The sequence below is a fragment of the Emericellopsis atlantica genome, assembly GCF_019669845.1.
Source record: "Emericellopsis atlantica unplaced genomic scaffold F5Z01scaffold_11, whole genome shotgun sequence".
Taxonomy (NCBI): Eukaryota; Fungi; Ascomycota; class Sordariomycetes; order Hypocreales; family Bionectriaceae; genus Emericellopsis; species Emericellopsis atlantica.
In genome coordinates this window covers 115,840-142,004 of record NW_025764713.1, presented here as the reverse complement: position 1 = coordinate 142,004, position 26,165 = coordinate 115,840, and the positions used below count along the sequence as shown (strand labels likewise).

At 55.3% G+C, this 26,165-nt stretch overlaps 11 protein-coding genes across 11 annotated transcripts; 6 read left to right on the top strand and 5 right to left on the bottom strand.

The window, feature by feature from the left end:
* The first annotated feature begins 1,660 nt into the window (after nt 1-1,660).
* On the top strand, nt 1,661-4,277 carry F5Z01DRAFT_60442 (forkhead box protein L2). Its single transcript, XM_046260763.1, has one exon. The coding sequence runs from the start codon at nt 1,827-1,829 to the stop codon at nt 4,146-4,148; it is 2,322 nt and encodes a 773-aa protein (XP_046118849.1). The 5' UTR covers nt 1,661-1,826; the 3' UTR covers nt 4,149-4,277.
* Nucleotides 4,278-5,042: 765 nt separating this feature from the next.
* Nucleotides 5,043-5,797, bottom strand: F5Z01DRAFT_673476 (DUF1649 domain protein; the record flags this gene model as incomplete). The annotated part of the gene is made up of 3 exons (XM_046264944.1): nt 5,043-5,230; nt 5,293-5,643; nt 5,722-5,797. The coding sequence occupies 3 exons, from the start codon at nt 5,795-5,797 to the stop codon at nt 5,043-5,045; spliced, it is 615 nt and encodes a 204-aa protein (XP_046118848.1).
* Nucleotides 5,798-6,375: 578 nt separating this feature from the next.
* F5Z01DRAFT_621307 (Peroxin-3 family protein) lies at nt 6,376-8,069 on the top strand (the record flags this gene model as incomplete). The annotated part of the gene is made up of 3 exons (XM_046261196.1): nt 6,376-6,533; nt 6,597-6,991; nt 7,042-8,069. The coding sequence occupies 3 exons, from the start codon at nt 6,376-6,378 to the stop codon at nt 8,067-8,069; spliced, it is 1,581 nt and encodes a 526-aa protein (XP_046118847.1).
* Nucleotides 8,070-8,539: 470 nt separating this feature from the next.
* Nucleotides 8,540-9,110, bottom strand: F5Z01DRAFT_620898 (Longin-like domain-containing protein; the record flags this gene model as incomplete). The annotated part of the gene is made up of 3 exons (XM_046261164.1): nt 8,540-8,643; nt 8,706-9,014; nt 9,074-9,110. The coding sequence occupies 3 exons, from the start codon at nt 9,108-9,110 to the stop codon at nt 8,540-8,542; spliced, it is 450 nt and encodes a 149-aa protein (XP_046118846.1).
* Nucleotides 9,111-9,606: 496 nt separating this feature from the next.
* Nucleotides 9,607-12,091, top strand: F5Z01DRAFT_60375 (calcium/calmodulin-dependent protein kinase). The gene is made up of 6 exons (XM_046260760.1): nt 9,607-9,913; nt 9,967-10,048; nt 10,100-10,249; nt 10,311-10,698; nt 10,749-11,158; nt 11,208-12,091. Exons 1-6 carry the CDS (start codon nt 9,780-9,782, stop codon nt 11,952-11,954), a joined length of 1,911 nt encoding a protein of 636 aa, XP_046118845.1. The 5' UTR covers nt 9,607-9,779; the 3' UTR covers nt 11,955-12,091.
* Nucleotides 12,092-15,170: 3,079 nt separating this feature from the next.
* F5Z01DRAFT_620954 (kinase domain-containing protein) lies at nt 15,171-16,746 on the top strand (the record flags this gene model as incomplete). The annotated part of the gene is made up of 2 exons (XM_046261172.1): nt 15,171-16,553; nt 16,615-16,746. The coding sequence occupies 2 exons, from the start codon at nt 15,171-15,173 to the stop codon at nt 16,744-16,746; spliced, it is 1,515 nt and encodes a 504-aa protein (XP_046118844.1).
* Nucleotides 16,747-17,381: 635 nt separating this feature from the next.
* Nucleotides 17,382-19,438, bottom strand: F5Z01DRAFT_60570 (uncharacterized protein). Its single transcript, XM_046260765.1, has 2 exons — nt 18,833-19,438; nt 17,382-18,769 (listed from the first exon to the last, which is right to left on the bottom strand). Exons 1-2 carry the CDS (start codon nt 19,063-19,065, stop codon nt 17,677-17,679), a joined length of 1,326 nt encoding a protein of 441 aa, XP_046118843.1. The 5' UTR covers nt 19,066-19,438; the 3' UTR covers nt 17,382-17,676.
* Nucleotides 19,439-21,669: 2,231 nt separating this feature from the next.
* Nucleotides 21,670-22,724, top strand: F5Z01DRAFT_60237 (DNA-directed RNA polymerase). Its single transcript, XM_046260757.1, has 4 exons — nt 21,670-22,268; nt 22,319-22,410; nt 22,456-22,532; nt 22,585-22,724. The coding sequence occupies exons 1-4, from the start codon at nt 22,122-22,124 to the stop codon at nt 22,707-22,709; spliced, it is 441 nt and encodes a 146-aa protein (XP_046118842.1). The 5' UTR covers nt 21,670-22,121; the 3' UTR covers nt 22,710-22,724.
* Nucleotides 22,725-22,845: 121 nt separating this feature from the next.
* Nucleotides 22,846-23,472, bottom strand: F5Z01DRAFT_673469 (NADH-ubiquinone oxidoreductase B14 subunit; the record flags this gene model as incomplete). The annotated part of the gene is made up of 5 exons (XM_046264943.1): nt 22,846-22,857; nt 22,908-23,018; nt 23,073-23,219; nt 23,317-23,378; nt 23,430-23,472. 5 exons carry the CDS (start codon nt 23,470-23,472, stop codon nt 22,846-22,848), a joined length of 375 nt encoding a protein of 124 aa, XP_046118841.1.
* Nucleotides 23,473-23,740: 268 nt separating this feature from the next.
* Nucleotides 23,741-24,239, top strand: F5Z01DRAFT_621252 (G10 protein; the record flags this gene model as incomplete). The annotated part of the gene is made up of 2 exons (XM_046261189.1): nt 23,741-24,043; nt 24,096-24,239. The coding sequence occupies 2 exons, from the start codon at nt 23,741-23,743 to the stop codon at nt 24,237-24,239; spliced, it is 447 nt and encodes a 148-aa protein (XP_046118840.1).
* A 61-nt stretch (nt 24,240-24,300) lies between these two features.
* F5Z01DRAFT_60102 (uncharacterized protein) lies at nt 24,301-25,508 on the bottom strand. Its single transcript, XM_046260753.1, has 3 exons — nt 25,389-25,508; nt 24,952-25,335; nt 24,301-24,896 (listed from the first exon to the last, which is right to left on the bottom strand). Exons 2-3 carry the CDS (start codon nt 25,294-25,296, stop codon nt 24,459-24,461), a joined length of 783 nt encoding a protein of 260 aa, XP_046118839.1. The 5' UTR covers nt 25,297-25,335; nt 25,389-25,508; the 3' UTR covers nt 24,301-24,458.
* Nucleotides 25,509-26,165: the final 657 nt, after the last annotated feature.

The following is a 26,165-nucleotide window of genomic DNA, read 5'->3' as shown; positions in this document are numbered from 1 at the left end:
CACAATGATGTCAGGACTCATCAAACGTGAAAAAGTCAAGCTCAAACAAAGATGGGTCTCTGATCTGGCTACGGGCCTCCGAGGTGCCAGCCCCGGCCTGTCTTGTCCGAATTGACTTTCTTTGAAGTTTGTCCACAAGGCCACGATCGTGCATGTCGTAGCCTGATGGCATTGAGATGAATGAAATCGCATCGAGTGCCCTAAACTTGCCATTCCTGTACAATCCGAGCATGAGGATCAATGATGATGAGATTCTGACTGCAGAGTTTAATGGCTTTCAGTGGCTTGTAATGGAAGCCAGCGTGAGGTCCAGCGGGTGCCTAGTGGTACGTCGAAATACCGCCGTCAGGGCGTTCTGATTGGCTCAAGACGCGTCAAGTCAAAACAATCCCGGCGCGTCGTGCGACGCGTCACGGCCAATCTCCATGCGACCTGGGCCAGGCTTCACATCTTCAGCTCACACCATCTTGCACCATCTGACCAACCATATCAGAACCACACGTGCGTGCATTGTAGAACCCCTCTTTCTCGTCCGCGTGTTGCCTGAATTTTGGCACTATTCAAAGCCTTTTTTCTCTCTTTGCGTTCGGCGTTCAATTGTGATGCGGACGTTAGACCGCGCTTTGATCCTAAAGATCAGTCTCGACTGGAAGCCGTAGTGTGTCCATTACTGTGCGCAGTGACATAATAGCCCCAGCACGTACCTCTAAGCGCACCGAGGAACACCGGCGCTAAGGAGGGGCAGGAATTTATGAAAGCGTTGAGATCGACTTTGCACGCGCTGTATCGCGTTCCTCTGCCTCGACCTGGCCTCGTCCAACGCGACACCATGTGAGACTCGTACATGTGTGTGTGTGTGCTGCGCATCCACAGGACCCGACATCTTGCTCTACGTGCGCAGATGCTCTTCCATGTCCCCTTCCATCTGATAGTCCATCTACAATACCTACACAAGCGAACCTAGATCGACGTCTGTCTACGGGATCAGATCGATACTGATAATTTCCACCGCATGATCTTGCACTGGGAAGAATCATCGCGCCAAAAAGTAAAGGCAAGGGACGTGGCGTACGTGGCCCAACCCGCCTATCGATTGATGGGAATCGCGCCAGAGACATCCCCGCGCCCTCCCTCGCATGAGTGCCAGACCCCTGCAAGCTTTCGTGTCAGCCCAGACGCTGCCTGGCCAATCCGCGCCTCGCATCGAGCCCTCCCTCGCGCGCCTCGACCTCTGACAGAGACCTGGCCCACGGCCACCGGTGCTGAGTGCTGGCTTGTCCAGGCCTTGGCCATTCGCTCCGACCAACCCCTGCCGGCACCTGCCCGTTCGTGCCCACCCGCCCTTGACATTGTGCAGTTGGGCTGGTACGGGAAGTGCACTGGGCCCCCAAGATACTTTGGTACCTCATCCCGCCCATCTTCAACCTTGAGCGCTCCGTCTTACATCTTCAACCTTACACACCCACACACCTCACGCTCACCATCGCCGCCTTGATCGCCCTTGATCGCCTCAATCCGATCTGAAAACTCCTTGAACAACAGAACAGGCGCCTCCATTAACGACTCTTTTCGACTTTCGCAATACGCGCAACCTGCCTCACCTCAACGCCTCGGCCCGCCCACGACGACACCGCTTCTTGCTCACCGATACGCGCTTCGCACCACAAAGTCAAGCTCTACTGCACACTACATTCCCGCACCATTTGCAGCGCGTTCTTTTCTCATTCCGCGTGAATAAATCGCGATTTTACGTGGCCCGAATAGTAGTCGCTCACGACACTGCTTCCGCATAGCTCTCACGACTCGGCTCTTCGACCAAGGCCACAATGGCCAACCGCCCGCTGTTTCGCGGCGCTGACGAGCCGCCACAGATCTTTCAGGACTTTGACAGCTTCGACTCATTCGACGCAGTCGAGAACACCTATAGCCACACCGACGGTCTGGACAACTTCAACGCCACCCACGGCCTAAACGCATTCAGCAATATTCACAACGCCATGACGAGCCACGCGCCCATGCCGACGACAGTCGCAAAACCATCCCGACGAGCACTTGGTGCCATTGACTCAAATGCCATTCTCAAGCCCAGCCAGTCACAACAACAAAAAGCCTTGTCACCACACAAGATGAGCAACGCGGCCCGTAGGTCCCCTCTCAAGACGGCCAATGCCAAGAAACTCAACAATGTTTCCATGCCTCCGCCAGGGCAGCGACCGCAAACCGACACCATCTGGAAGAAACCTTTCCTGTACGAGTTCAAGGCGCCGCCGCACTCAGAGAACCTCCCTGGATTGACAGATGAGAACTCCATGCCGTATGGTGTTTTCCCCTCCTCGGCATCGTCATCTGCGCCAACGCCCCGGCCGTCATCTTCGTCAAATGGAAAACGGAAGCTCCTTGACGCCGCGCCCATCATGGACAGTAGGCCAGCCAAAAAGTCAAAGAAGGCAGAGAGCGAACTGGCAACTTCTCCAGCCCCGTCCAGTAGCTTCGATGTGCTACCACATCCTGGTTCGTTCCCCGTCATTGTCGACGACGGCCAGAAACCTCCACTGAGCTATGCTCAGCTCATCGGCACTGCGATTCTTCGCTCACCCAACCGGAGGCTAACGCTCAACCAAATTTACACGTGGATCTCCGACACATACACCTTCTACAACATCAAAGAAACCGGCTGGCAAAACAGCATTCGTCACAACCTTAGCTTGCACAAAGGCTTCGAGAAGGTTGAGAGGCCTAAGGAGGACCCGGGCAAGGGCCATTACTGGATGATCGTACCAGGATGCGAATCAGAGTTCTTGAGAAGGAAACCGGCTCGAAAGGGCACACAGAGCGCAGAGAACCTCCCTGTCATGTCAACCCGACTGGAGCCCTCGAGGCCAGCCACAGCGCCAGCTCTCGAGCCTTCCCTTCCTCCCCCAGTACCTCAAGCCCGCCAACCCGCCCGTGCGACAGAGGAGCCTCGCTTGCCCTCATCTGACGCCACTATCCCCGAAAGCGATGGCCCTGCCCCTGAAGAACTGAGTGAAAGGCAGTCGGTCGCCCACCCTAGCTTTCGACGACCTGCCCAGTCCCCTGCTCCTCATGGCCTCCATTCATCCCCCCCTGTGGCAAGACACAGCCGCACACGCTCTGCTACGTCTGTCCCTGGCCAGTCTTCCGTGACTAGACCAAGCAAACGCGGTGCTCCTGAAGACAGCGGGTACATTTCCTCGCTTGATTCCTCAGCTCAAAGACCCAGCAAATGGATCTCTCAGTGGACAGCTGAGAGCGGCAGACCTCGGAGGCGCGCTCGCGCCTTGGGCGGCAGTGGTCGTGCTGAGGATGCGATCCGCCAAATTCGCAATCCCTTGTCATCACCGCACAGTCCAACTAGGAGCCGATCAAAGTCTGTCAACCAGTCTTTGCTCTCCTCGCCTTACAAGCAAAATATGAACATGATGGGACCCAAGACACCCGTGAGCAAGCTGGCTCAGATGCTGCCAATCACCAAGTCCGTCTCGCCCCGCGCCAACTTGCTCAAGCATCGCAAGCAGATTGCTGCATATACTGCCTCACCAGGCAGGGCTAACAACGGCCTTGAGGAGGTGCCATACAGCCCCGAGTTCAGTCTAGAAGGCACCACCGCTCACGCTTTTGACTTCACGAAAGATGCCATTGTCAATGATGACTTTCTCAACACTCTAGACCCCTACTCCACGTTCTTCCATGTGCGTGGCAGCGGGTCACCCATCAAAAGGTCGCCACTCAAGAGATCGCCGCTCAAGCAATCCGACTTGCTGCCACCGATGCCTAGCTCTGTTCTGAAACTGTCTACCGGCACACCGCGGGGCTGCACCTCAGCACCCGCTCTTCAGTTGAACGAACAAGCATTTGATTTCTTCGACACCCCCAGCAAGGCCTTTGAGGGAATGAGCTCGCCGTTCAAATACCTGGGGGGGTCTCTACTGGAGGCTTTCGATGAAACAGGCCCGCAGGAGGCATCTCCCTGCAAGTCAAAGCTCGCCCGGCCTCAGCTGCCCGCGCCCAAGGCGGATGACGACGCTGAGAACTGGGACGGACCTGGTCATCAACAAATCGCAACGGGCTTCTCAGAGGAAGAGGGGTCTGACTTTGACATTACCCAGGGGTTTGCGCAGATCGGATGATCACGGCGTCTTTTAACTCCATTTTGCTTTCAAAGAAGAACACTTGACGATGAATCGACGAATAATGAGCTTCCGGACCATGGGTTTTCCCATTATCGGTCTACAAGAAACAGAACAACAAGGCTTCGCGGCCAAGGAATGGCTCACGGTGTGAGCGACACGATGAACACGACATAATGCACACTTTTCCACGGACAACTTTCACACACACACACACACACACACACACACACTCGCAACATTGGGATATTAGGGCGTCTAGCTGGACGCACGTCGGATCTGAGCGTTGCAAGTGCTGCTTAGCTCAATCCGCAGGGGTTGGATCGTATCGTTCTTGCTCTTGGTTGGATGGACGCGAGCGTCGGGACTTGGCCTTGGACGGGCGTGTCCATTACGCCTTGTATGTTTTTTGGCATTGTTTTGAGCTAGTATGGTTTGGCAAGCTTGGCGTTTGTTTAACAGCCCTACTGTATCTGACCAAGAAGAAATGACCGTGTCGTCTTTTGAGGCACTACCGCAATTTTTACACATGCTTTATTGCTTTTGCTACGAACAGGATTATTATTGATTCTTCCCGCAACACTACCGCTGCACCTCCTGTGACCCAGAAGTGAAGGAGCTTTCGCTGTCAGCGAGACATGGGTATCGTCGTGTCTATTAAGTAAACCCACGCGAAAACAAAACCCCAAACCCCAACAATGGACTCAACAGCACCCGCAACCCTGAGGTCTGGTGACCTGGCTTGCACCTGAAACGCCATTAACCCCCCATGTATCCCGTTATACGCCTTACGCCAACGACACCAAGGAGTAGCACCGCACCCAGTGGCGTGTCCCAAAAACCCGACGCTGAAAATACCCAGCAGGGGCACTGTAACTAGTGGAGTGCGCCGTCCTAGTATATGCGCATTCTGGAGGCCCAGCCCGTCTCTTGCTGATCGACGTTGATCTTGTAAGGGAAGGGGTTGGACGTCTGCGTCGTGATCGGGGGGATGTGATCCTTGTGCTGGTTGATGTAGGTGATGATGTTGAAGGCGGCCTTTTGCAGGGTCTGCTCCATGGCGCGGCGCACCTTGGCGCGTTCTGTTACATGCTGGTTAGACTGTGTGTGAAGAAAGATGCGCACCACCGATATGCGTACGTACCACTCTCTGTCCGAGGCTCGGAGACGGTGACCTTGACGGTCCACGACTCCCAGCAGACCTCCTCGTCCCCGCGGGACAGCCATGTGCCCTTGCGTCTCTTCTTCTCGAAGAACTGGACGGTCAACTGGCCCCTGCCGCCCTTGTTCGCAGGATTCGAGGTCGTGCTCGCGCCGGTCGGTTGCGATGGCGGGCGCTGGGCGTCAATGTGTCGCTCGAGCGCAGCGGCGCGCTGGTCAATGAGGGTCTCGAGCTCGGGGTCCGGGACGTAGGGGAGGGTGAGGTCGAGGACTTCGTGGGTCTGGGGCACGATGGAGGGGAAGAAGCGATGGAAGAAGATGGCGTGGAGAACCGCTGTTGTTGGTTAAGTCATGTCAGTTTCTGTTGCATTCTTGCTCTGATTTGGTGGGTGGGTGGGTGTTTCGATCGTACCTTTGACGACGTCGCGCACGGAGCGCGGGTCCGCAAAGACTTCGAGATGGAACTCGGTGGGCTTCTGGGCCTCCATGTTGCCGTCGCCTGCTGAAGTGGCCGGGAAACCTACGTCGGGATGCATTTGTGATGACGAGGATTGGACGGAATGGGCGGCGACCTTTGGGGTCCAGTCGAGGGTGGGAATTTCAACGCGCACCTCACGCATCCGGAAGCTTATCGCTAACCTGAGGTGTAATACGTCCGTCGCAACCCTCGATCAATCAACGTCACTGGCAGTGAGGGACAATGAGGGGCATCAAGTCGTCTGTCCGCCGAGTTGAGGTGGGGCTGGTGGCTTCGAGTCCATGTCCGCTGTGGCTCCATGTCCCCAGGCGGCCCAGGGCAAAGTGTGGCGCAGCTGGGCCCCTAATTCTCCAGTCCATCCGTCATTGCATGCGAAAGCCGAGGTTGAACGACGGACACTGACATGGACATGGAGCTCACGCTGCCTTACCTTTGACATTGTGGATAACAACTCCCAGCGCCATCGGCCCAAGCTCTCCTTTGCTTCCCCAGACTTTCCACCCACTCTCTTTCTCCATATCCTCCCTCTTCGATAACCCGCTCGATAGTTCGCCAATGCGTTGACGATACGCGCGCCCAGAGCCCATCATGTTCTCCACGGCGCGTCGCTGGCTGCGCAGGAACAAGACGCCCATTGCCATTGGCGTGGGCGTCGTCGGCGCCGGCTACGTCGTCACGCAGTATGTCCTCAACAAGATCAACGACGCCCGCGAGCGCATGAGCAGTGAGCGCATCTCCAAGGAGAAGTAATGCCCCATCCTCCCCCCTCGACATGGACACACCGAGGCTGACGCGGTGGGGATCAATAGCTTGCGGCGACGATTCGAGCAGAACCAGGAGGATTGCACGTTTACGGTCCTTGCACTACTACCCACTGCGACCACGAACATCCTCGAGGCCATGAACACGGAGAGCATCACCCTCGAGATCCAACAGATGAAGAGCACAAAGGGCGTACGGGGTGGAGAGTCAAATGGGCCGCCGCCCAGTATCGCCGACACAACCTTGACCGAAGAGGAAGGGAGGAGCATGGCCAGCTTTCAGAGTGACAGCGGCGTGCATGCGAGCCAGGTCGTCGCCACGCCTTCCACGACCAGTGCGCCGAGTACAAGTGAGGGAGTGCAGCAGCAGCAGCCTCAGCAGCCTGTGACTGCGCCAAAGAAGAAATCCAAGAGGCAGCTATGGGATGACCTCACCATCAGCGGTAGGATCACAGCGCAGACCTTCCCCTGGCAGGATACTGATGCTTCGCAGCCATCACAAGATCGTTCACTCTCATCTACACACTTGCCTTGCTGGCCATGTTCACTCGAGTCCAGCTGAACCTTTTGGGTAGACGGAGCTATCTGTCGAGCGTCGTGGCCTTGGCCACTAGCACACAGCAAGCGACGATCAGCCTCGAGAACCATGATGACGACAACGCCGACCAGGCGTACGGCAACGACTTTGACACGAACCGGAAGTACCTGACCTTTAGCTGGTGGCTGCTCCATCGCGGGTACGCCGACATTATGGCGCGGGTCGAGAGTGCTGTGCGCACGGTGTTTGGCAGTCTCAGCCCGAGGGATCTCGTCAGCTTTAATCGGTTCTCGGAGCTGACCATGCAGGTGCGCAAGCTCGTCGAGGGCGCCACGCCGCAGCAGAGACAGGAAGCGGAGTGGCTAAAGTTCCTGCTGCCCCCGCGTGACAAGGAAGATGAGGTGATCAGGGAGTCCGGGGTCCTGGAGGAGAATCCGGCCCAGCAGTCGCAGGGCTCGCACTCCTCGACTGCCTCGCTGCGGAGGTTGCTCGATGAGACGGCCGATCTGATCGAGTCGCCAGTCTTCTCACACGTTCTGACTCTTCTCCTCGACGCGGGCTTCTCGTCATTGGTGGACAGGAAGCTGGCGAACGAGGCTTTTGAGTTCCCTGCCCCGAGCGAAGGCGGCATTCTGGTCACGGACAACAGTGAGCTCAAACACACGCAGCACATCCTGCTGCCCAAGATCCTCTCCGTCTTGACCCGCCAAGCGCACGTCATCGGGAACGGTGTGCCGAACGAGTATCTCCAGGACATGGAGAAGGTACGGGACCTAGAGGCCTTTGCAGCCGTTGTCTATTCAAGCAACTGGCAGAACGAGGTTCGTGAGGAGGGCCTCATGGACAGTGCGGTCTACGTGGAGAAGCCCTCGGAGACATCTTCAGGCAAGTCGGCACAGGCCGACTCGAGCGTTGTGCTGGCGGATAACCAGCAGAGTGGCTTGGAGGGTGCTTGGGAGCGGGCCATTGAGAAGCAGGCGTAGAGCACACTGTTGATGTATGATTATTAGGACCTGGGTCACTCAGGAAGGCCTTTTGGGCTGTGGTGTACATTGCATTGAGTCTCTCTTGATCACGAGTAAACGGGGAGCATGGACGGGTTTGTGGTTTTGAGGATTGGCATGTCCTTGCATGCGGGTATCTAACGTGGGCCTTTGATAACTGGCACGAGCCAAACATACAAAGAGGTCTGGTTACAATTCGCTCGGTGTCTCCCACAGCGTTAAAAGTGATTTGTCCTCGGACGCCGCTATCATAATGTGCGTGAGGTTTGGTATGGCCTGACCTGGCGGTTTCAGAAGCGCTCGTCTCGCACAAAACCTTGTCCAGTGACTGACTGAGCAAAGCACAGCATTCTGTCATTCGTCGCAGGTGGTTGCTGGCTACGTTCTGCATGCCTTAGCCCGCATGACGAGGTCGATTAGTAGTTCAAGAGTGTGAACTCGACACGTCGTCACATGAGTCCTCTGATGAACTGGTCTAGTCCAAGCTCGAATAACTCATTCTTGACACCCGCGCCATTCTTGTGCTCCACGGGTGCCAATGGGTTTTTCACGACTGTCGAACAGTTAGACCCATTCCAGCAGCACACCTGAGGGAAACAAATGAGTAAGACGTACCATACTCAACCCAGAGATTGATGTAGATCTGGTGCAGGACGTTCCGCATGCTCATCGTGCCCGTGTCGGTCAACATGACGAAGCGCAGATTCGCCGGGGTCTCGTAAAAGTGCATCTTGTAGTTGCCGGTGCGATAACTGATGAAGGCGTCGTCCTCCCCGCCGAGCTTGCGCACCATGTTGCGCAGGGAGAAGACGGTGCCGAAGATGAGCTTGGCGTCGTCCGAGGCGGTGGATGGCTGTAAGGGGGCGGAGGAGTGGTGCTGGCTGAGGGACTGGGGCAGCCATGACCGGGCATAGATGCATTCAGCTACGGCATTGTCAGCGTCCCGTCCGCAAGGGTTGAGAGGAGGTTATGGTGGTATGTACTGTGCCGGTCGAAGATGTAGAAGGAGTAGACCACCATGATGGCGGGTTGGGAGGTCGGACGGGCCTCAGGGGGGGGTTCTTGACGGGCGTGTAGCTGGGTGGGAAGTGCGATCGTCGAATCATGGGCTCGTCATGTCGTGGTCTCGTATTCGTCCGCCGTCGCCTTTGGGCGCATGGGGTGTGGTGCGTGAGGTTGGGGAAGATGAAGATGGAGGGAGGTTCCTTAGCTGAGCCTCTGTGGCGCATCTCCAATTGGGACTGAGGACTGGAAGGCTGAGGATGAGGCTCAGGTCCAGTGGCTGTCCCCATGCGCTGAGTGCCCCGCATTTGGAGCATCTCCAGCTGACGACAGGGGCTCATAGGTCCTACGGAGTAGTAGTAGTCACTGCTGTGGTGGGGGGTATTTGACAAAAACGTCGCTAATGGAGTTGAGATCTAACCCTCATCCAGTCGTCCACGCCTCTTATCTCCCCTTCGCATACCAGAATTCACATGCCCGTTGCGCCCCTGAGCTTGTCAAGGTGTACGCACGGCAAGTCTACACATTTCAGTGTTACCGGGCCCGTACGATGAATCACGGACCAGCTCTCCCCTAAGCTCTGCAGCTCTAGTCATCGAATCCCGACACATAGGCTCGCTCATGCTTCACAAGCCTGGATCGCAACATCTGCCAGGACCGCCATAGCCCATCTTCTCATAGGCAGCCATGTCGGAGCCAGTATCTTCTCCTACTGAGCAGGATGTGTCTGCAGCTACGACACCCACCCCTTCACCCATGGTCACCATCGAGAACCATGACGACCCTATCACGGCCCCCCGTCCAACCATTGCGCCTCACGTGTATGAGCCCGCAACCGCGCATCATGGCCCTTTTCGCTGATGAGAGTGTCTAGCTCGGATCCTCCCGGTGCTCAGCAGTTCGCCAGCCCCTTGCGCCATCACAAGCGCAAGCCGAGCACCCATCGTGAAGTCAAGGTGGGACATGGGTCAACGCCCAGGCTAAGCTTAGACTGACCCCGTCTGCAGGAAACCTTGGATGCACATGTGGAGTTTATGAGTGATGAAACGGATGGAAGGACGCATCATCGCATCAACCAATACGTGATTCAAGACGAGATCGGCCGAGGCTCCTTCGGCAGTGTCCACTTGGGGACTGATCAGTTTGGTACTGAATACGTGGGTCGTCTTCACTACGGTCGTACTCTCGACGCATGTTAACAAAGTTTTATCCTATTAGGCTATCAAAGAGTTCTCCAAGGTCCGCTTACGCAAGCGAGCACAGTCCAATATACTCAAGCAAGGACCTCATCGACCACTGAGGCGCTCCGGGCTCGATGCCCCTCTCATGCCATGGTCAAGTGGCGGCAGCGCTCGTGCTGGCGAGAAGGATGACGCTCTGTATCTCATCCGGGAGGAGATTGCCATCATGAAGAAGCTGAACCATCCCAACCTCGTGCAGCTCATCGAGGTACTGGACGACCCTGAGGAAGACTCGCTCTACATGGTTATGGAAATGTGCAAAAAGGGCGTGGTGATGAAGGTCGGTCTCGAGAACGATGCGACGCCCTATGATGAAGAAGCGTGCCGGCATTTGTTCCGCGACCTTGTCCTGGGCATCGAATACTGTAGGTGGCCACATGACGATACAGACATCGCAGTACTGACTATATGGCAGTACACGCACAAGGCGTCATTCACAGGGACATCAAGCCAGACAACCTTCTCCTCTCAGAAGACGACGTGCTCAAGGTGGTGGACTTTGGCGTCTCCCAAATGTTTGAGAAGTCAAGCGAGATGCGGACCGCCAAATCCGCAGGCTCGCCCGCGTTCCTGCCGCCAGAGCTGTGTGGTAAGCACGCTGAGGTATCCGGAAAGGCAGCCGACATCTGGTCAATGGGCGTCTCACTGTTCTGCCTCAAGTATGGCCGCATACCGTTCAACAGGGATGGCATGCTGGCGATGTACGAGGCGATTAAGAGTGACGAGCCGCGGATACCAGAAGATGAGTCACCACTCCTGATAGACTTGTTCAGCAAGATCTTGGAGAAGGATCCTGAGAAGCGCATTGAAATGCCAGAACTGCGGGTAAGTTTGTCTCTTTTGTCGAGTCGTCGGGATTCCGCTGACCCCGTAGACACATCCCTGGGTCACCAAGGAGGGCGCCGACCCTCTTCTATCGGCTGAGGAGAACTGCGCGCATCACGTCGACCCTCCGAACGAGCTTGAGCTCAACCACGCATTCACACGCAAGATGAATCACCTCATGTGCGTGATGAAGGTGCTCCAGCGCTTCAAGGCACTCAGCGCCCGGCGGCGAGCTAGAGTCTCCGGCATCAGCTCAGACTCGGTCGTGAGGACGCGGGCAGACCAGGAAAGCTTCGACGCCGCTGCAGAGAAAGCAAGGGCGGAAGAGATCGAGGCACTCATCGAGAAACGGCGGCGCGTGCAAGCGTCAGAGAAAGAAGCGGCAGAGGAGAGGGCAGCCAGCGAGGCGGACAAGGGGCAAGCGCACGATGTGAGCGATCAGGAGCCGCTCTTTCTGGGCATTGGCACGGGGTCCCGCGATGACTTTGCCATGGATGAGGCGACACCCAACATTGTGGCCGACTCGCCCACGGCCGTGGACTTTGACGTGTACGACCAAGCCTATCTGAACGCCGTCGAGGAGAGGCTTAATGCCAACGCACAGGGCCAGGGCAAGCCAACGCTATACTTGACACGATTCGTCAGAGACAAGGAGCACCTCCAAAAGTTGGGGGACTTGATTGACGGTACGGGCTTGCCCACACCGTCCACCGCCAAACTTGCCGATCTGGTATCGAAAATAGGCGTTTCGAGCTCGGGTGACAAGTCCGAAGCGAAGCCAAGCCCCAGTGCCTGAACGCAGGTACGTTGGCAGGGCGCGAAGACACAGGGACGGACGAGGGCCAGCCAATTGATCCCCTTTCTCAGCGATTGCCGTAGGTACAACCCATGAGTTAATGTTATCAGGGGAGACAGGGTCAGGCATTAGGGATTCTGTATCACGGCAGCTAATGCAAATAATTCTCAAGAAGCACAGATCCTTGTCTATCAGTGACGCCACACTACATGCTGTGTGTTGCAATGCAGCGCGACTACGACCCTCGAATCAATAAAGTGCATGTTGTCGTCTATCAAGCTCTTGCCCCTGGATTGGGGGAAGCCAGTCGTGTTTTTGCCGGCGCAACGTGGGTTGGATGCCGTCTCCTCGTAGGGCGGTCGCGTTCACCGTCTGTTTCAACAATAGGGCCGGAGCCGTGCCACCGCTCTATGCATTCACAGAGCGGTGAAACCTGGGCTTTTGATATACGACTTGTCTTTATCAACCGGTCCCCTGAATCAACGGGTGACATGGTCCAACCACAGCTGGACCCTGCAGCACAATGAGCCGAGAGCTTCACGCATTGAATAACTCGCCGAGAGGGTGTGCTTGCTTGGCGGAGATATTCGGTGAGCACCGCTCACGACGACACCATTATCCAATACCTGTCTAATTAGACTGCTGGTCTAGGAGATAAATGGCGCACCTTGGAAAGTGTCTACCTTGTGAATGGAACAATACCTCGGTCCAGCCCACATGGACGACGGATAGAGGTGCCTCCTTACCCCAATAATATGGATGTCCGACTTAGACGCAACCAACAGCATGCTGCGACGCCAGGCCGCCCGACCTGGGGACGGCACGCGTTATCCGAGTTGCAGCGGAAGCTTGGTTTGACGATTTGGCCGGCGCGTTTCGATGGAGGGCTTTTGGGAGACTGGGAGATTATTAATTCACTTGTAATGTTTGCTTTAGATTCGAGTTGCAGGGTAGCCTTCCGAGCACACCTGTCTGTCGACGTCGGTCTGCGTCTCGTCAACGATCAGGGCAGATTATTAAGACCATGCGAGCAGAAGAAGCCACAGTTGACGGCGCAGATTGTGTGCAGATAACGTTGCAGATATTCCTAGACGCCCATGAACGCGGGGTGAAGGCTTGGCTGAACATCTGTCAGATGCTGTCTACCGAGTACGCACTGACTAGTTAGTACTAGGCAGTAGGCACGCAATTACACGAGCCCGCAAAGAGCGCCATTGCTTGGCATCAGCTGTTTTCGATCATGGGACCTAGAGTGAATAGCAGAGTGACGTTGACAGCCACCAGATTGACTTGGGCGACCCGAATCAGTTGGTTGCGGGAGGTTGCTGATGGCACTGCGTCATCGCACTGAGGCCCCCCCTCCATCAGCTGTCTCAGCCATCGACGGGAGTCTAGTCCAGTCCAGTCCCTCGTGTCTTTCCGACTCCGAGAATACCCTTCCGCCCTAGTCTAGTCTCAGAAGGATTGCCAGCCGGAAACGTTAGTTAGATTGCCTGTCCCGCATGGGGGATGGATGATTTGCAGCAGACAATCTTACGGTGTGCAGAAGTGGTGGGCGCACGATCTCGCTCTGCGCTTGGCTTTTGCGCGCGCGCTGCAAGCTCCAAGTCAATTCACTTGGGAGAAATGACCAGCCTTGGTCAGTTTGCCGCCCGCTCGCAGAAGCTTCGTCGTACCTATCGTTACCCATCACTTATGAATTTGATGTATGCGGCAAAGAAACTGTACGTACGTAGTAGGTAATGAGTACGTGTACATAGTCCCCTACCGACTGCAAGTCTCCAGTCGGATCTCCACAATCCACTAGTACTGTAGCGGCTAGCAGGCTGCAGCTGACGAGTGATATGTGTCCGGGAAGAAGGAGGAAGAGTCGAAGACCCAGTCTAGGAAAGACTGCCTGTTGCCATTAAATATCTTCAATACGGATAAGGTAATCACCATGCAGAACTAACATTGTTTTCGGTTGTCTGCGGGCACAATCCCTTCAAAAAAAGGGCTTACCCTCGGATCTCTTCGTTTGTCAGCACCACAGGAAGCTTCCACCCATTGCCACTGCCAGAGAGAGTTCAAGTCAGTCTGTCAGCCTGCTAATAGTCCACTAGTACCGGTACTCGACAACTGCTACTCTGTTTGACAGGTACCTTGACCACGAACCCTGCAATTTGCGTCCGGCTCCGGATCACACTGTCATTATCTGAGTATTATTAGTATCTGATTAGCAGCAAGTTAGTACTTACTTACAAGTCGACACGGTAGTACCCACGCCCGGTCCTCTTGGTCCTTGGCTCCTTGCGGACTTGTTGTATTGGGGATTTTTTCTCGGCGGGCTGCCTCTTCAACCCCACCACCACCACCACAACCACGGCCTGGCAGCGTCACTTTCCACTGCTGCTGTGCCTTCCCCCTTACAAATAAATGCACTGCCTTGTAAAGTCGTACCCAAGTACCTGCGGACAAGTACCGCCCTCCAGGTCGCGTCCAGTCCTCGCCGCCTCCAGTCTTGACTGAAGACGTTCGATCGGGGCCATTTCAGATCCGAGAACTTAATTATCTCTTCTTCGCCTCAATCCTAGTCCCTTGGGGGGACACTCAAGAAACCTGCAACGCGAATTTCCCTCCCCCGTCCACTTCCTCCCGTTGAACCAACAAAACCTGCCTCTCTAATTTAATAAAGCCGACTGGAGCCTCCAGTCATTCTGACTTCACCTTGCAAGTCCCGCATCAACAGCAACACTGGGACGCACGCACGAACAGGCTTGCTCGATTTGCCCCACGCAGCCGCTCGCCCCGCCCCTGCAGGGCTCGACCACAGCACACCCGAGTTACCTATAAGCCCCCAGCCCTTCCAGTGGGTGAGAGGTTTTGAAAGTCCTCGATCGACAGCCCAGCTCAGTTCAGTCTCAGTCCCTCAGTCAGTCCCTCAGTCGAGGCAAGGCAGCTTTCGGCCTCCTGTCCCTCACGCCGTCACTGCCCGCAGTGTGCAGTTCGTCTGCCCTGCCCCCATCCTCCTCCTCCCTCAACCATCTGCCATCACGCCCTCGTCTTCCTGGTGGTCCCAGTGCGACACCACCAGTTCAACCTCAGCGCTTGCGCCGCGGGTCGGAGCGCTGCACCGGGCTTCGGAAACGCTGCAAAGCAGACATAATTAGTGTGCTGTGCGACATACTACCTGAGCCAGCCAGCCAGGTGCCCCTCCACGCAAACACGACGCCCGCCATGTCGACCACCAATAGTCATCTCCACGACGACTCCAAGCCCGCATCGACACCGAGCTCCAAGCCCTCGTCCATCAAATCCCACGATGCAGCCAAATCCAACGTGACGACGCCTGACCACTCGGGTCGTGCCCCCAACGGTTCGCCCTTTTCGCCACCAGACGCCGACTCCTCGCTCAAGCCGCACCAGGAGAAGGCCCCGTTGAAGGAGAGACTTACGCGCATGTTCTCCAGCAAGGAGGTGTCCAAGACCAGTAGTGCCGCGAGCAGCGTCACCAGCGATTCCGCCGGGCGGCCTAGAGGGGCGTCCTTGAACGGGCCCCCTACGTCGTCGCAGCCCATGTCACGCAAAGAGTCTGCTTCCGATCAGGGCAAAGCGGCAGTGGCCACGCCCGCCGTTGCGAAGAAGGAGCCGACGCAGCGCTTCATGCTCAACCCAAGTGCCCCCGGTGGTCATGAGCATCACTTAAAGTCAAGTCGCCGTCAAGAAAAGCTCAGCGACCTCTGGCGCAGCCTCATCGGCAAGAAACACGAAACGCCAGAAAACGACCTCTCGCTCGTCTCGAGCTGGGTCGACACGCTCAAGCAGGAGAGAGAGGACGCCGCGTTGGACAAGAAGCATGGTGGTCCCAACGCATCGCCCACGCTGGTCGAGAAGTACGGAAAGTGTCAGGAAATCGTGGGCCGCGGTGCGTTTGGCATCGTGCGCATTTCACACAAGAAGATCGGTCCCAACGGTGAACGACTGTTTGCCGTCAAGGAGTTCCGCCGGCGCCCCGAGGAGACGGAGAAGAAGTACAGCAAGCGCCTCACGGCCGAATTCTGCATCTCGTCCTCGTTGCGCCACCCCAACGTCATCCACACGCTCGACCTCTTAAAGGACGCCAAAGGCGACTACTGCGAAGTCATGGAGTTCTGCGCGGGCGGTGATCTATACTCCCTCGTGCTCTCCAGTGGCAAACTCGAGGTCCAAGAGGCCGACTGCTTCTTCAAGCAGATGATGAGGGGCGTCCAGTACCTGCACGAGATGGGCGTGGCGCACCGGGACTTGAAGCCCGAGAACCTACTCTTGACCACAAGAGGTAGTCTGAAGATTACGGACTTTGGCAACGGCGAGTGTTTCCGCATGGCCTGGGAGACGGACGCCCACATGGTCTCGGGCCTCTGCGGCTCCGCCCCGTACATCTCCCCCGAGGAGTACGTGGACAGGGAGTTTGACGCGCGCGCCGTCGACGTGTGGGCTTGCGGTGTTATCTACATGGCAATGCGCACCGGTCGTCACCTGTGGCGCGTAGCAAAGAAGGACGAGGACGAGTTCTACGCTCGCTACCTCGAAGGGCGCCGTGACGAAGAAGGTTACGGCCCCATTGAATCACTGTCGAGGGTACGTATTTCCCCACCTCCCTACACACGGGGCTTTCGTCGTGTCTAACACCGACTCACAGGCTCGTTGTCGTAATGTCATCTACTCGGTCCTCGACCCCCACCCCACCAGACGTCTCACCGCTGGCCAGGTCCTCAAGTCGGAATGGGTGCGAGAAATCACACTCTGCAAGGCTGGCGAGGAAGGCCTGTAACAGAGGGGGCGCGGACCGGGGGGGGGGGGGGCAAAGACCATGTGCCACGCACGCTGTAGGTGCGGCGGGCCACACTTGACGACGTAACGGTCCTTCAGCAGCAAATGTCTTCTATTTTTTTTCTACTTGTTTCTGCACAGCATTGGAGTTTTACGGTTATGAAGAAAGGGACATGATTCTGTATGATGACTTCAGCGCCATAGAATACAAAGCGTACGGATGTCCCAAACCAAGGCGAGGTCGTGGGTCTTTCTCTGCCCCTCGACGCCGTGCATGTTTGGGAGATGACAGTATGAAGCGGCTGGGGGAGGCAAACCAAACCTCCCCGGAGGATGTACATTCACACGTTGTAAAGGAAATTTGGCCTGATCGTGTTGCAAGGTTAAGTAATACGACCCCAAAGGGCCGATATCAATTCATCCTCTAATACTCTTCCAAGCTGCCGTGACAATGATTCGTCTACCACGTCAAAACGGGCCATGTCCTGTAGCAATGTGCTCATCCGCTCATCGAGCCAAAATCCACCTTGTTCACGTATGAACACAACTCATAGGTCCACAAAAAAGATATATGTCGTCGTTGTCATGAAGCCCAAGCCATGCCCGTCCGCCCTTATAAACAATGAGGGCCGCATAAACACACCCCGAATACATCCGTTGGTATTATGTCCCCCGAAAAAGACCGGCGCCTGCCCGAAAGCCCTGCCAGAATTACCCTTGTAAAAGTGAAGAAAAAAAAGTCCACTCCAGCTCTTTGTCGAGTCGTAGAGGCCTGCGCGCGCAGAGCACACAGCCCCGAGTGTATGTAGGTATAATAAGTCATCAAATGACGCGCGCTCATCCCAACTCCCCATAACGTCGCTTATATGGCTATCCAGAGCACCAGTGACAGTCTGGGCTGGAGGTGCTTTCGGAGCAAACGAGTTCCGTGTTACGAGTGGAACAGATCCCAAGCCCGCTCACATAGACCCAAGAATTCCTCGCGCTTCTGGCGTTGAGTCTCGGGGCTATCGCGACCGGCATCGAAAGGACCACGGCGAGAGGTTTTCGGACCATGTCCCAACGGTGGGGTAGCGCCATCCTCGTACTCAGCCCTGGTTCTCCTCTTGGTGGCACTCCGGCTGCCGTCAGATGGACGATTGCCCGGGGCAGGAGATGGGGGCGTGGGTGGCTGGTGTCCACCATAGTGGACTAGACGTGGCAGTAGTTCTGGTCGACCTCCAGCCATGTCTTGCTGGGCTTCTTCAGCGGACTTGTATTCCCTCGATCGCCCCGTCGGCGTCGGCCCTGGAGGTGGCGGGGGGTAACTGGGCGATTGGGGAACAGCGCGCGCGCTTCCGGCCGTTGGGAACCCTGATGCGGCTGCATTTTCGGGGTTTGCAGACAACCCTTGACCAAACACATCACTAATCGGGGGTAGGCGGTTCTCGGTCTGATGAGCAGGAACGTGATGTATGTGTGAGGTGCTGGACAGATAAGACGGCTGTTGGTTGAAATGCCTGCTCGAGGGCGCCATGTCCTGGCGGCCAGTGAAGCTGTGGCCAAGGGGCGCAGACTGAATCACTCTCTCGTTTGCGAACTGTTTGTGGGAGGGCGCAACGATTGACAAGCCTGGCGGCACCTTGTTGCGCCGAGACGATATACCAGGTGTCCTGACTGCAAAGGCTGAACCAGGTTCCCTGTCCTTGTCTGATGGGCCGTCGCCCTTGGCAGATTGTTGATGTAACCGAGCCTCGATGATGTGGCGCTGTTGCTCCCGCACTGACATGCTTCTCTGGATGTGGTCCTTCATGTGAGGGTCGTCGGTAACGAAACCTGGTGACAGACAGTGGATGCCCATATCTTGAATGCTGAGGGGATCACGGGCTGTCAATGGGCGCGCAGATGCAGGGTTATTTGAGTTGTTGCTGATGGTATTCTTCGACAAGTCGAGACGCGAAGGGCGCGGTCTCGAGCTGGGCATGGTGGGCGAGCCAGGCTCCTTTTTGACGATGATTTTCGGGGGGGCGTTGACGCCTCGCGAGCTACTCGAGTGAAGTGTCAGTGCCATTCTTTCATCCAAGTTTAAGAGAATGCTGTAAACGTACGACAATGGTGAGCTTTGTGAAGCTGAGGGTCCGTTGGGACTTTTGCTGCCATTCCTATGTGCGGTCCTCTGGCCATAGGGGGATGAGCCATTGGGCGCGGATGTGGGAGCAGCTTGCGCCTGGGGTTGCGCTGAGGCCGTTTTGGGTGCAGGGGCCGGCATGTCTGTAGATGCAGATGCAACCGCCCTCTCATGAGGTGCTGGTGAGGGGGCCATGGCGACTGCGGCACTCATAGTTATGGGAAGGACGAGAATGCCGTCGCAGGAGCGGGAGTTGCGAAATGGCGAACTTGCAGGGTGCTGTCTGTCTGGCACTTCAGTCGGAGGGTGATTGATGGTGGATCGGATTGGAGAGGCTGGGCCGTAGTCGACTTGGCGCGCGCCGAACCTATTTGGGGTGGAGGAATGCAACCGTTTCGAGGACCTGTGCGCTAATGAAGAATCACGAGCGCAACGTCCTTGTTATTGCGAGGCTGCGCGGTTTGATCGACTGCGGTTTTTTCTCAAGTGTTCTCTGCGCCTGGTCTGGAATCCGACGACGTGGGACTGGCCTGAGTTGTCTGTCTCCTTGGACTGACGGAGCGTTTCGCGAAGAGTGGCACTGACACGGGCGCACTTTGGTGGTGCAGCGCGCGCGCTCAGACAGGGGTTTTGTAGGTGATTGGCGGATACGCCCGATCGACACGACTGCTGACTGCTGAGAGCGACGCCAAACTGTGAAACTCTGATCGACCGTTTCAAGTCACAAAAAGTATCGATGCGTCTGGGCAGGGACAGGATCGTCTGCGATGCTGCGAAATAAGCCAGTTGGAGACGACTTGAAGCTCTCTGCAAAGTCGGAGTGAGGCAGCAGCAGTAAGCATGTACTGTGAGTATTATGTCGAGACGGCAGATGACTGGATTGGAAGATCCAGTCCGGGTGTGGGTTGCACAAGCAGTGCAGCCAAGCGCCGGGCAGGTGTGATGAGGACGCAGTGCGCTCAGGTAAGGCAACTTTTTAAGGTAAGGCGTGGACGGGACTGGACTGGACTGGACTGGACTGGACTTGAGCCGCTGGGGTCCTTCTGTCTTGTCGGGTGGCAGTTGCGATGAGGGGCACGGGAACTGGCCTGGCCTGCTGGACTGGACTCGGGGAACCCGCCTCGCGTGCGACTGACGATGGTGACGGATGCGAAAATGGCAGAAATTGGAACAGGACAAGCAACAAGGCGCCTGCGAGAGGGGTCGGTAGCTTTATAATATGACTGCCCGCCTCCAGCGTCCGGTCGGTCTGGTGACTCTGGTCTGTCCGCTCGATTCCTCTGTTTCCCCTGTGCCTCGACTGGTGTTTCGGTCGTCGCAGCCAGCATCAGCAGGTGGAGGAGGTACATGCAGGCTAGCCATGGTACATCTGCCAGCGTGTGTCAGGTATAGTCTGTCGCGGTAGCTGCATCAGACCCTCAAGTCCCCCAGCAAACCTGATGGCTACACCAAATTATCCCAGGGGGCACGAATACGGGGACTTGGCACAACTCCTCCTCTTTTGGGGCTTCAGAGCAGCAGCCCACGCAACGGATGCTTCACCATTCTGTTTGAAGCGGTGGTTGCTTTCAGCCAATCCCCCATATTACGGATACAGCGAACCAGGTGCTCCAGAGAGCCCTTGATCATCATGAGCCAGGGGTTGAGGAGGGGTCTGACTCGAACGCTGGCGGCATGCACACACGGCCGGGCGTGCCCGCAGGAGGAGGACGGACCTGGACTCCTGGAGTCTGCAAATATCTAGACGACTGGAAACTCGCAATGTCATTGTTAATACCTGTATATTCTTCTCTCGACAATACTTGGTCAAGATTCGCGTACTTTCATTTGCGCATAGCTCTTAAGAACTAGATGTTTTGACGACTGGTAGATGTACAAAATATTGTAGCATTCGGTTGTGGGATGACACCCTTTAAAACCAGCACCACGCAAAGCAAAGGAATCTTCAAGTCAAGATATCGGTACTCATGATAATACATGCTAGATTTGGACGAGGCATCACTGATCCGCGCTGAATTCCTCGCCAGGCCATCAGCGACACTGACAGGCGTCTCGATAGCCTCTGGTCACAGTACTACGAAAAATATCAACATAACAACAATCCACTACTATGTACTATTGCACCCGCCAATGGCTTCGAACCCCCTCTTCTACTCCATACGGAGTAGTCAATAGTAGTATGATGTTGCGAGCATGCAGCAAACAAAATCCCAACGAGCACGAAGACGCCATCAACGAAAAACGGTGGCCTATCAACACAGTGATAGTATCCAGCTCGCATGCCGTCCGCTGGTGAGCAAGCCATTCTCTCATTTCTCCCAATCACCTGAGCGTACGCACTTCAACTCGTACAAGTACGGTCCGAAGACCGCCCGGCCGTTGGCCCATCCGGCTGTTGTCAAAATTGTAAACTTGCGCGCCGAGCCTCTGAATGTCACTGGCAGATAGATCCCCAAGAGAATTGCCATGCCTCTAACCAAAAGGTGGCAGAGCGGCGCGCCCACCTGAGACGACGTCTCAGGCGTTACAGGGGCTGCAGCTCAAGAGGATATCTGATTGGACAAAATGTGTGAGTGTGTCAGTAGCGATGCTGCAACACACCCTTCTTTCAAGATGCCAAGACCACACAACCCCCCAGAAACCGGACGTTTCTGTTTCCGAAAATGCCCCTAGTCTAGGCAACTGATTTTTTGACTGAACATCAGAACATGCGGAGTGGTGAGAGCGAATACTCGAGAATCAATTACGTTCGCAAGTGCTGCCGTATTACTGAAGAACAGGCTTGCTCTTTTTTTTTTTTTTTTTTTTTTTTTTTTGCATAGCCCCATGCATCGTTTGTTCACAGATGTGGTCAAGAGCTACTTTACGGTCAATTAACACTACGTATACTTAGTACGTACGATGATAGCACGGAGTTCCTCATTCTCCTTCGTCGCATGGAAGCAATGCAAGATAATTTATATGCAAACGGCTGTGTATCAACTGATGATTATGAAACAAAGCTAAGACAAGAGCTCGTTTCTCGAGCAGGCAACCAAGAAAGAGAAAAACGATTGCTATGCTATAGGGTAGCCAGGTGCTCGCGCTTGATCGCGGCTAATTTGACAAGCGCGTCTACTGCGCAAAGTGACTGGAGGGCGCCACTCAAAAATTTGAGAGAAGTGCACATCAGAATCCACATGCCTCAAGACGTGACCTCACGCTCATATCATCCACGACTTTACTCAATTTAAAGCACTCTTTCTCAAAGCGCATCTCAATTTCTCACAATGCCTGGACGGACCACGAAGGAAGATACGCCACAGGACGCCCAAATGGAGGACGCGCCTACATCTGCTCAGGTTGGCGAAGCGCAGGTCGAGGATGAGATCGAGGAGGATCAGGAGGAAGAAGTCGAACCGCAAAGAGTTCGCATCGTACGTGCACTCTACCGCCGAAACTACCGGGCGCATCTAAAACATCACAGCTTCCCGGCTCGACAGACACTGCCGCCTCATTCGAGTTCATTGACGAAGGTCACACTCTAGGCAATGCTTTGCGCTATGTAATCATGAAGAAGTGAGACCACGGCCATTGTTGATGATACATACTAACTACATCAAGCCCCGACGTCGAGTTCTGCGCATACTCTATCCCGCATCCTTCAGAACCTAAGATGAACATTCGCATCCAGACTTACGGTTAGTCCGCGTGTCATCGTCTCTTGCATGCACACCACTAACACGGCATCAGATGGCCATGCGGTCGACGCGCTGAAGAAGGGGCTTGCTGACCTGCAAGATGTGTGTGATGTCGTAGCTGAGAAGTTCTGGACAAAACGGGAAGAGTACAATGCTGAGCATGGGATCGCCCGGTAGTCAAAGTACAAGCACGGCAGCACGCGGCACTTATGAAGAATCGGACAACATTCTGGGCGCTTGAGGATCTTTTGGGAATTTCTGCTTTGGAAGCAACGGTGTAGACATCGTATGTACAAAAGGACGCATCAATTGCTTAGTTTCGACCCTATACCTTGTCAGTAAACGGCGTCTGCACTCATTCCCAATCTTCCTCACCTCAAGGAATCCGGACATGAAGTCCGAAGGAAGTCTCTTGTCTCCCCTGAAGTTCTCCTCCTTGAAATATGACATGACGTGCGTGGTCTGCTTCCAGAAGTTCATCATCTCCTACATCGTGTATTAGCCATGCTCGCAGCCCCAGGGTCCTGCGGAGGTCCGGACCTGATATTCGGCATGCGACTTGAATAGAAGAACGTCAGCTACGGGGAGCTTGTTGACGTATCGGTGGCGTTCAAATTCTTGTCGTATCCGCGTGCGGATGGTAGAGATGGGCATCGGAAGGTTGTACATGGTCTGCATCTCAGGAGCCTGTAGTCATTCAGCAGCCCGTTCACCCGAGTCCAAAAGTCCGAGACCATTCGTCTCTTTCGAAGAATCGCTTGGAATTCGGCACATGGTGACATACAGCGCGCATCCATTCTCGGTAGGAAGAGATCACTCGACGTTTCGCGTCCCCCCAGTTGGCGGCTGTTGAGGTCGGTTAGCAATGATCTGAGCCGGCCAAGGACCAAAACCTACACTGCGTCGTCTTCTTGGCGAATTGCGTCGGCGTAATGGCCATGTTGGGCGGTCAATGGCTGCGCGTCTGTGGTTAGCTTGTTCGCAATCCAGAGCACACTGACGTTGGAGGTCGATTGATGAGCTTTGGCTTGTCACGTGGATCAGTGCGCCACAATTTAAGGCACTCCCAAGTCAGGCCTGTCGCTGCGCCACACGCAACCTACCCGCATTTGAGGCTAGGAACATTCAGACTAGCATCATTGCTTTCTTTGCGCATCAATACTTCGGAGGTGGTATCCAAGACCCTTGCAACACGATCAAAGAACACCATGCCCGCTATCCGTCATGCTTCGAAGCGCAAGCCACCCCCGGAGGGTTTCAGTGACATCGAAGACGACCTCCTCATATTTGCCAACAAGATGAAGGACGCGCAGAACAAACCTTCGCCAGCGGGCCCGAAGCACCAGGCTCAGTGGGAGGTCTTCCAGATTGCGCACCAAAGGAGCCGCTACGTGTACGACCTGTACTATAAGAAGGAAGCCATCAGCAAGCCACTGTATGACTGGCTGCTCAAGAACGGATACGCGGACGCAATGTTGATCGCCAAGTGGAAGAAACAAGGCTACGAGAAGGTTTGTGGTCCTCCAAGCAAGCGCGCCTGGATCGTATCGCTGACGAAAATAGCTATGCTGCCTCCGATGCATTCAAACAAAAGAAACCAACTTCAATAGCACCTGCATCTGCCGCATCCCTCGAGCGCAGATGAAGGAAGGCCAAGATATACAGTGCTTCAGCTGCGGCTGCCGGGGTTGCGCGTCCAGTGACTAGACGTTGGGCGATTACTGCATTCTGATTATTTCGATGGGAAGCAAAGGCGTTCGGCGAATGGAAACGGCTTGTTCCCCCCTCAAAATCACATGAGGATTTGGAGGCTGGCTGAATTGTGGAATCAGAAGGTAGACCTTCCTTTTCATTGAGAAAAACTTGACAACTTATCGCAGTTGCTGATCACATCGTTCTAGCTTTCCACTGACCAAGTGAGTTGTCCTATCGTCTTGCAAACCCTGCCCGGCCCCTCCCAAACCTGACACTGGACGGAACGAACTGCAGAGAGGACATAGCTCCCGTCAGATCCTCCATCTCCTCGTCTGGTTTCTCTCGGCTCACTGTGCCGGCTTTGGGGGATCCCTGCTGCGTCTTTGATTTCGGAGAGCCTGGGTCCTCCACGTTCTTTTCCGCTGGTCCCTTGCTCTCCGTTAGTCCCTGCAAGCTCTCCCTGCGCTTGGACTCCTTCGACTGCGCAGCATTGGAGGACCGTCTCCGATGGTGACCTGACTCTATGAGGAGAGACCGGCGGCCGTCGATGCCTTCCTTGGTGACTGCAAAAAAGTAGTTTTTCGGAAACATGTGCTTGTCGATCATGTGCATGCGGCGTTTCTGATACGTTAAGCATTTCCGCTCACAACCTTCGACAAAGCATGAGTACTATCATAAAAACATGTTAGCGGACCGGCGCATCAATGGCAGACTCATCACGTACAGTGTGTTCCCCCCGGTCCCTCCTCACTACTACCAGAGGGTCATGAAACTCCTCGATATGGACAGTGAGGAGATGTTCCGATGGGAAGTTCTTCCGGCATTCCAGACAACGATTTGTGTGGGCATTGTTATAATGTGATTCGTATTCGCCGTAGCTCCTGAAGGACAAGGGCTCCTTGTGCGGCGGCAAGGTGCATCTCATGATGGACGTTGTGCTATCGTGGGCTGGAGCAGGTGATTCAGGATCGAGCTCGGAGATCTTGCTGATATGCTGAGTATCGGTGTTGTCTGCAGAGTCGTCGCTGCTGTGTTCTATATCTCCTTCCGGCTCTCGTGAGCGTTTCATCTTTTTGCGGTGAAGGTGAGAGAGAGCTTAGTGGGGTAGCTATTACTTTAAGAACCTCTGCCACTGTTCAAACGTCCTCCTGCCAGTAATACTCGCTTGTTCGACCAAAAGGCGCAGTCGTCGCCTGTCGCTGTCTCTTCCCTTGTTGACTCGTTGACACGAGTATGGCTGTGCGGTCGGACGTATTCGGTAGGAAGATTGTTTGTACTATCTGAAGGCTGAGTACGGATACGTACGCTGTATTTGGGTACATGTAGGCGGGGCATCGTTGAACCCTGACTGACACTGGTGCTGTATCCTCGTCACCAAGAAATATTGGAACTCGACGCTTGCTGCGTGGGCCCGACGTGCAAGGTGTACATTATCAGCCCCATGGCAGCACTTTATTTATTTCCATTAGTTCTGCGTCACAGGAAGCCATTTCATGAGAAAGAGCTAGAAATCTTTTACTGGTGTGATTTGCGCTGGGTTGGCTCATGGAAGCCAAGGAATCCTGACTGCAGATCACCAAACTTCAAGCGTGGGACGGGAGCTAGTGGTTGGCGCACGGACCCCCTCTGGTAAGGTACGGTAGCCTGTAGGATTAGCGATTCAGCCGAGGAAATTCCAATAATCCAGTCAATTGCGTCCCGCGATCCAGCGTCACGCAGTTGCAAGGCCCTCCTGGACTGTCAGGCATCTGGACACCTTGGGCATCACAAAGAAGACGAACGGCGAGAAACCTCCAGTCCCCAGACTCGAGTTTCCAGTGCGCCTAAGCCCCGCGCCCCCGTCCTACGCGACAGACGCAGCATCGCAAACCGAAACCTCGTGAAGCGCACATGCCCTGGCATTTGGCCTTCCTCACGTACTTTTCACCTCAACGCCCA

Bases quoted from the DNA above. Each gene is read 5' to 3' on its own strand.
- F5Z01DRAFT_60442 (XM_046260763.1), top strand. From the start codon at position 1,827: ATGGCCAACCGCCCGCTGTTTCGCGGCGCTGACGAGCCGCCACAGATC.
- F5Z01DRAFT_60375 (XM_046260760.1), top strand. From the start codon at position 9,780: ATGTCGGAGCCAGTATCTTCTCCTACTGAGCAGGATGTGTCTGCAGCT. The intron at 10,049-10,099 runs GTGGGACATGGG...CCCCGTCTGCAG, and splicing joins GCACCCATCGTGAAGTCAAG to GAAACCTTGGATGCACATGT. The intron at 10,699-10,748 runs GTAGGTGGCCAC...ACTATATGGCAG, and splicing joins TGTCCTGGGCATCGAATACT to TACACGCACAAGGCGTCATT.
- F5Z01DRAFT_60570 (XM_046260765.1), bottom strand. From the start codon at position 19,065: ATGAGTGCCGCAGTCGCCATGGCCCCCTCACCAGCACCTCATGAGAGG. The intron at 18,770-18,832 runs GTACGTTTACAG...TCACTCGAGTAG, and splicing joins TCACAAAGCTCACCATTGTC to CTCGCGAGGCGTCAACGCCC.
- F5Z01DRAFT_60237 (XM_046260757.1), top strand. From the start codon at position 22,122: ATGCCTGGACGGACCACGAAGGAAGATACGCCACAGGACGCCCAAATG. The intron at 22,269-22,318 runs GTACGTGCACTC...AAAACATCACAG, and splicing joins AACCGCAAAGAGTTCGCATC to CTTCCCGGCTCGACAGACAC. The intron at 22,533-22,584 runs GTTAGTCCGCGT...ACACGGCATCAG, and splicing joins CATTCGCATCCAGACTTACG to ATGGCCATGCGGTCGACGCG.
- F5Z01DRAFT_60102 (XM_046260753.1), bottom strand. From the start codon at position 25,296: ATGAAACGCTCACGAGAGCCGGAAGGAGATATAGAACACAGCAGCGAC. The intron at 24,897-24,951 runs GTACGTGATGAG...TTTTTATGATAG, and splicing joins GGGACCGGGGGGAACACACT to TACTCATGCTTTGTCGAAGG.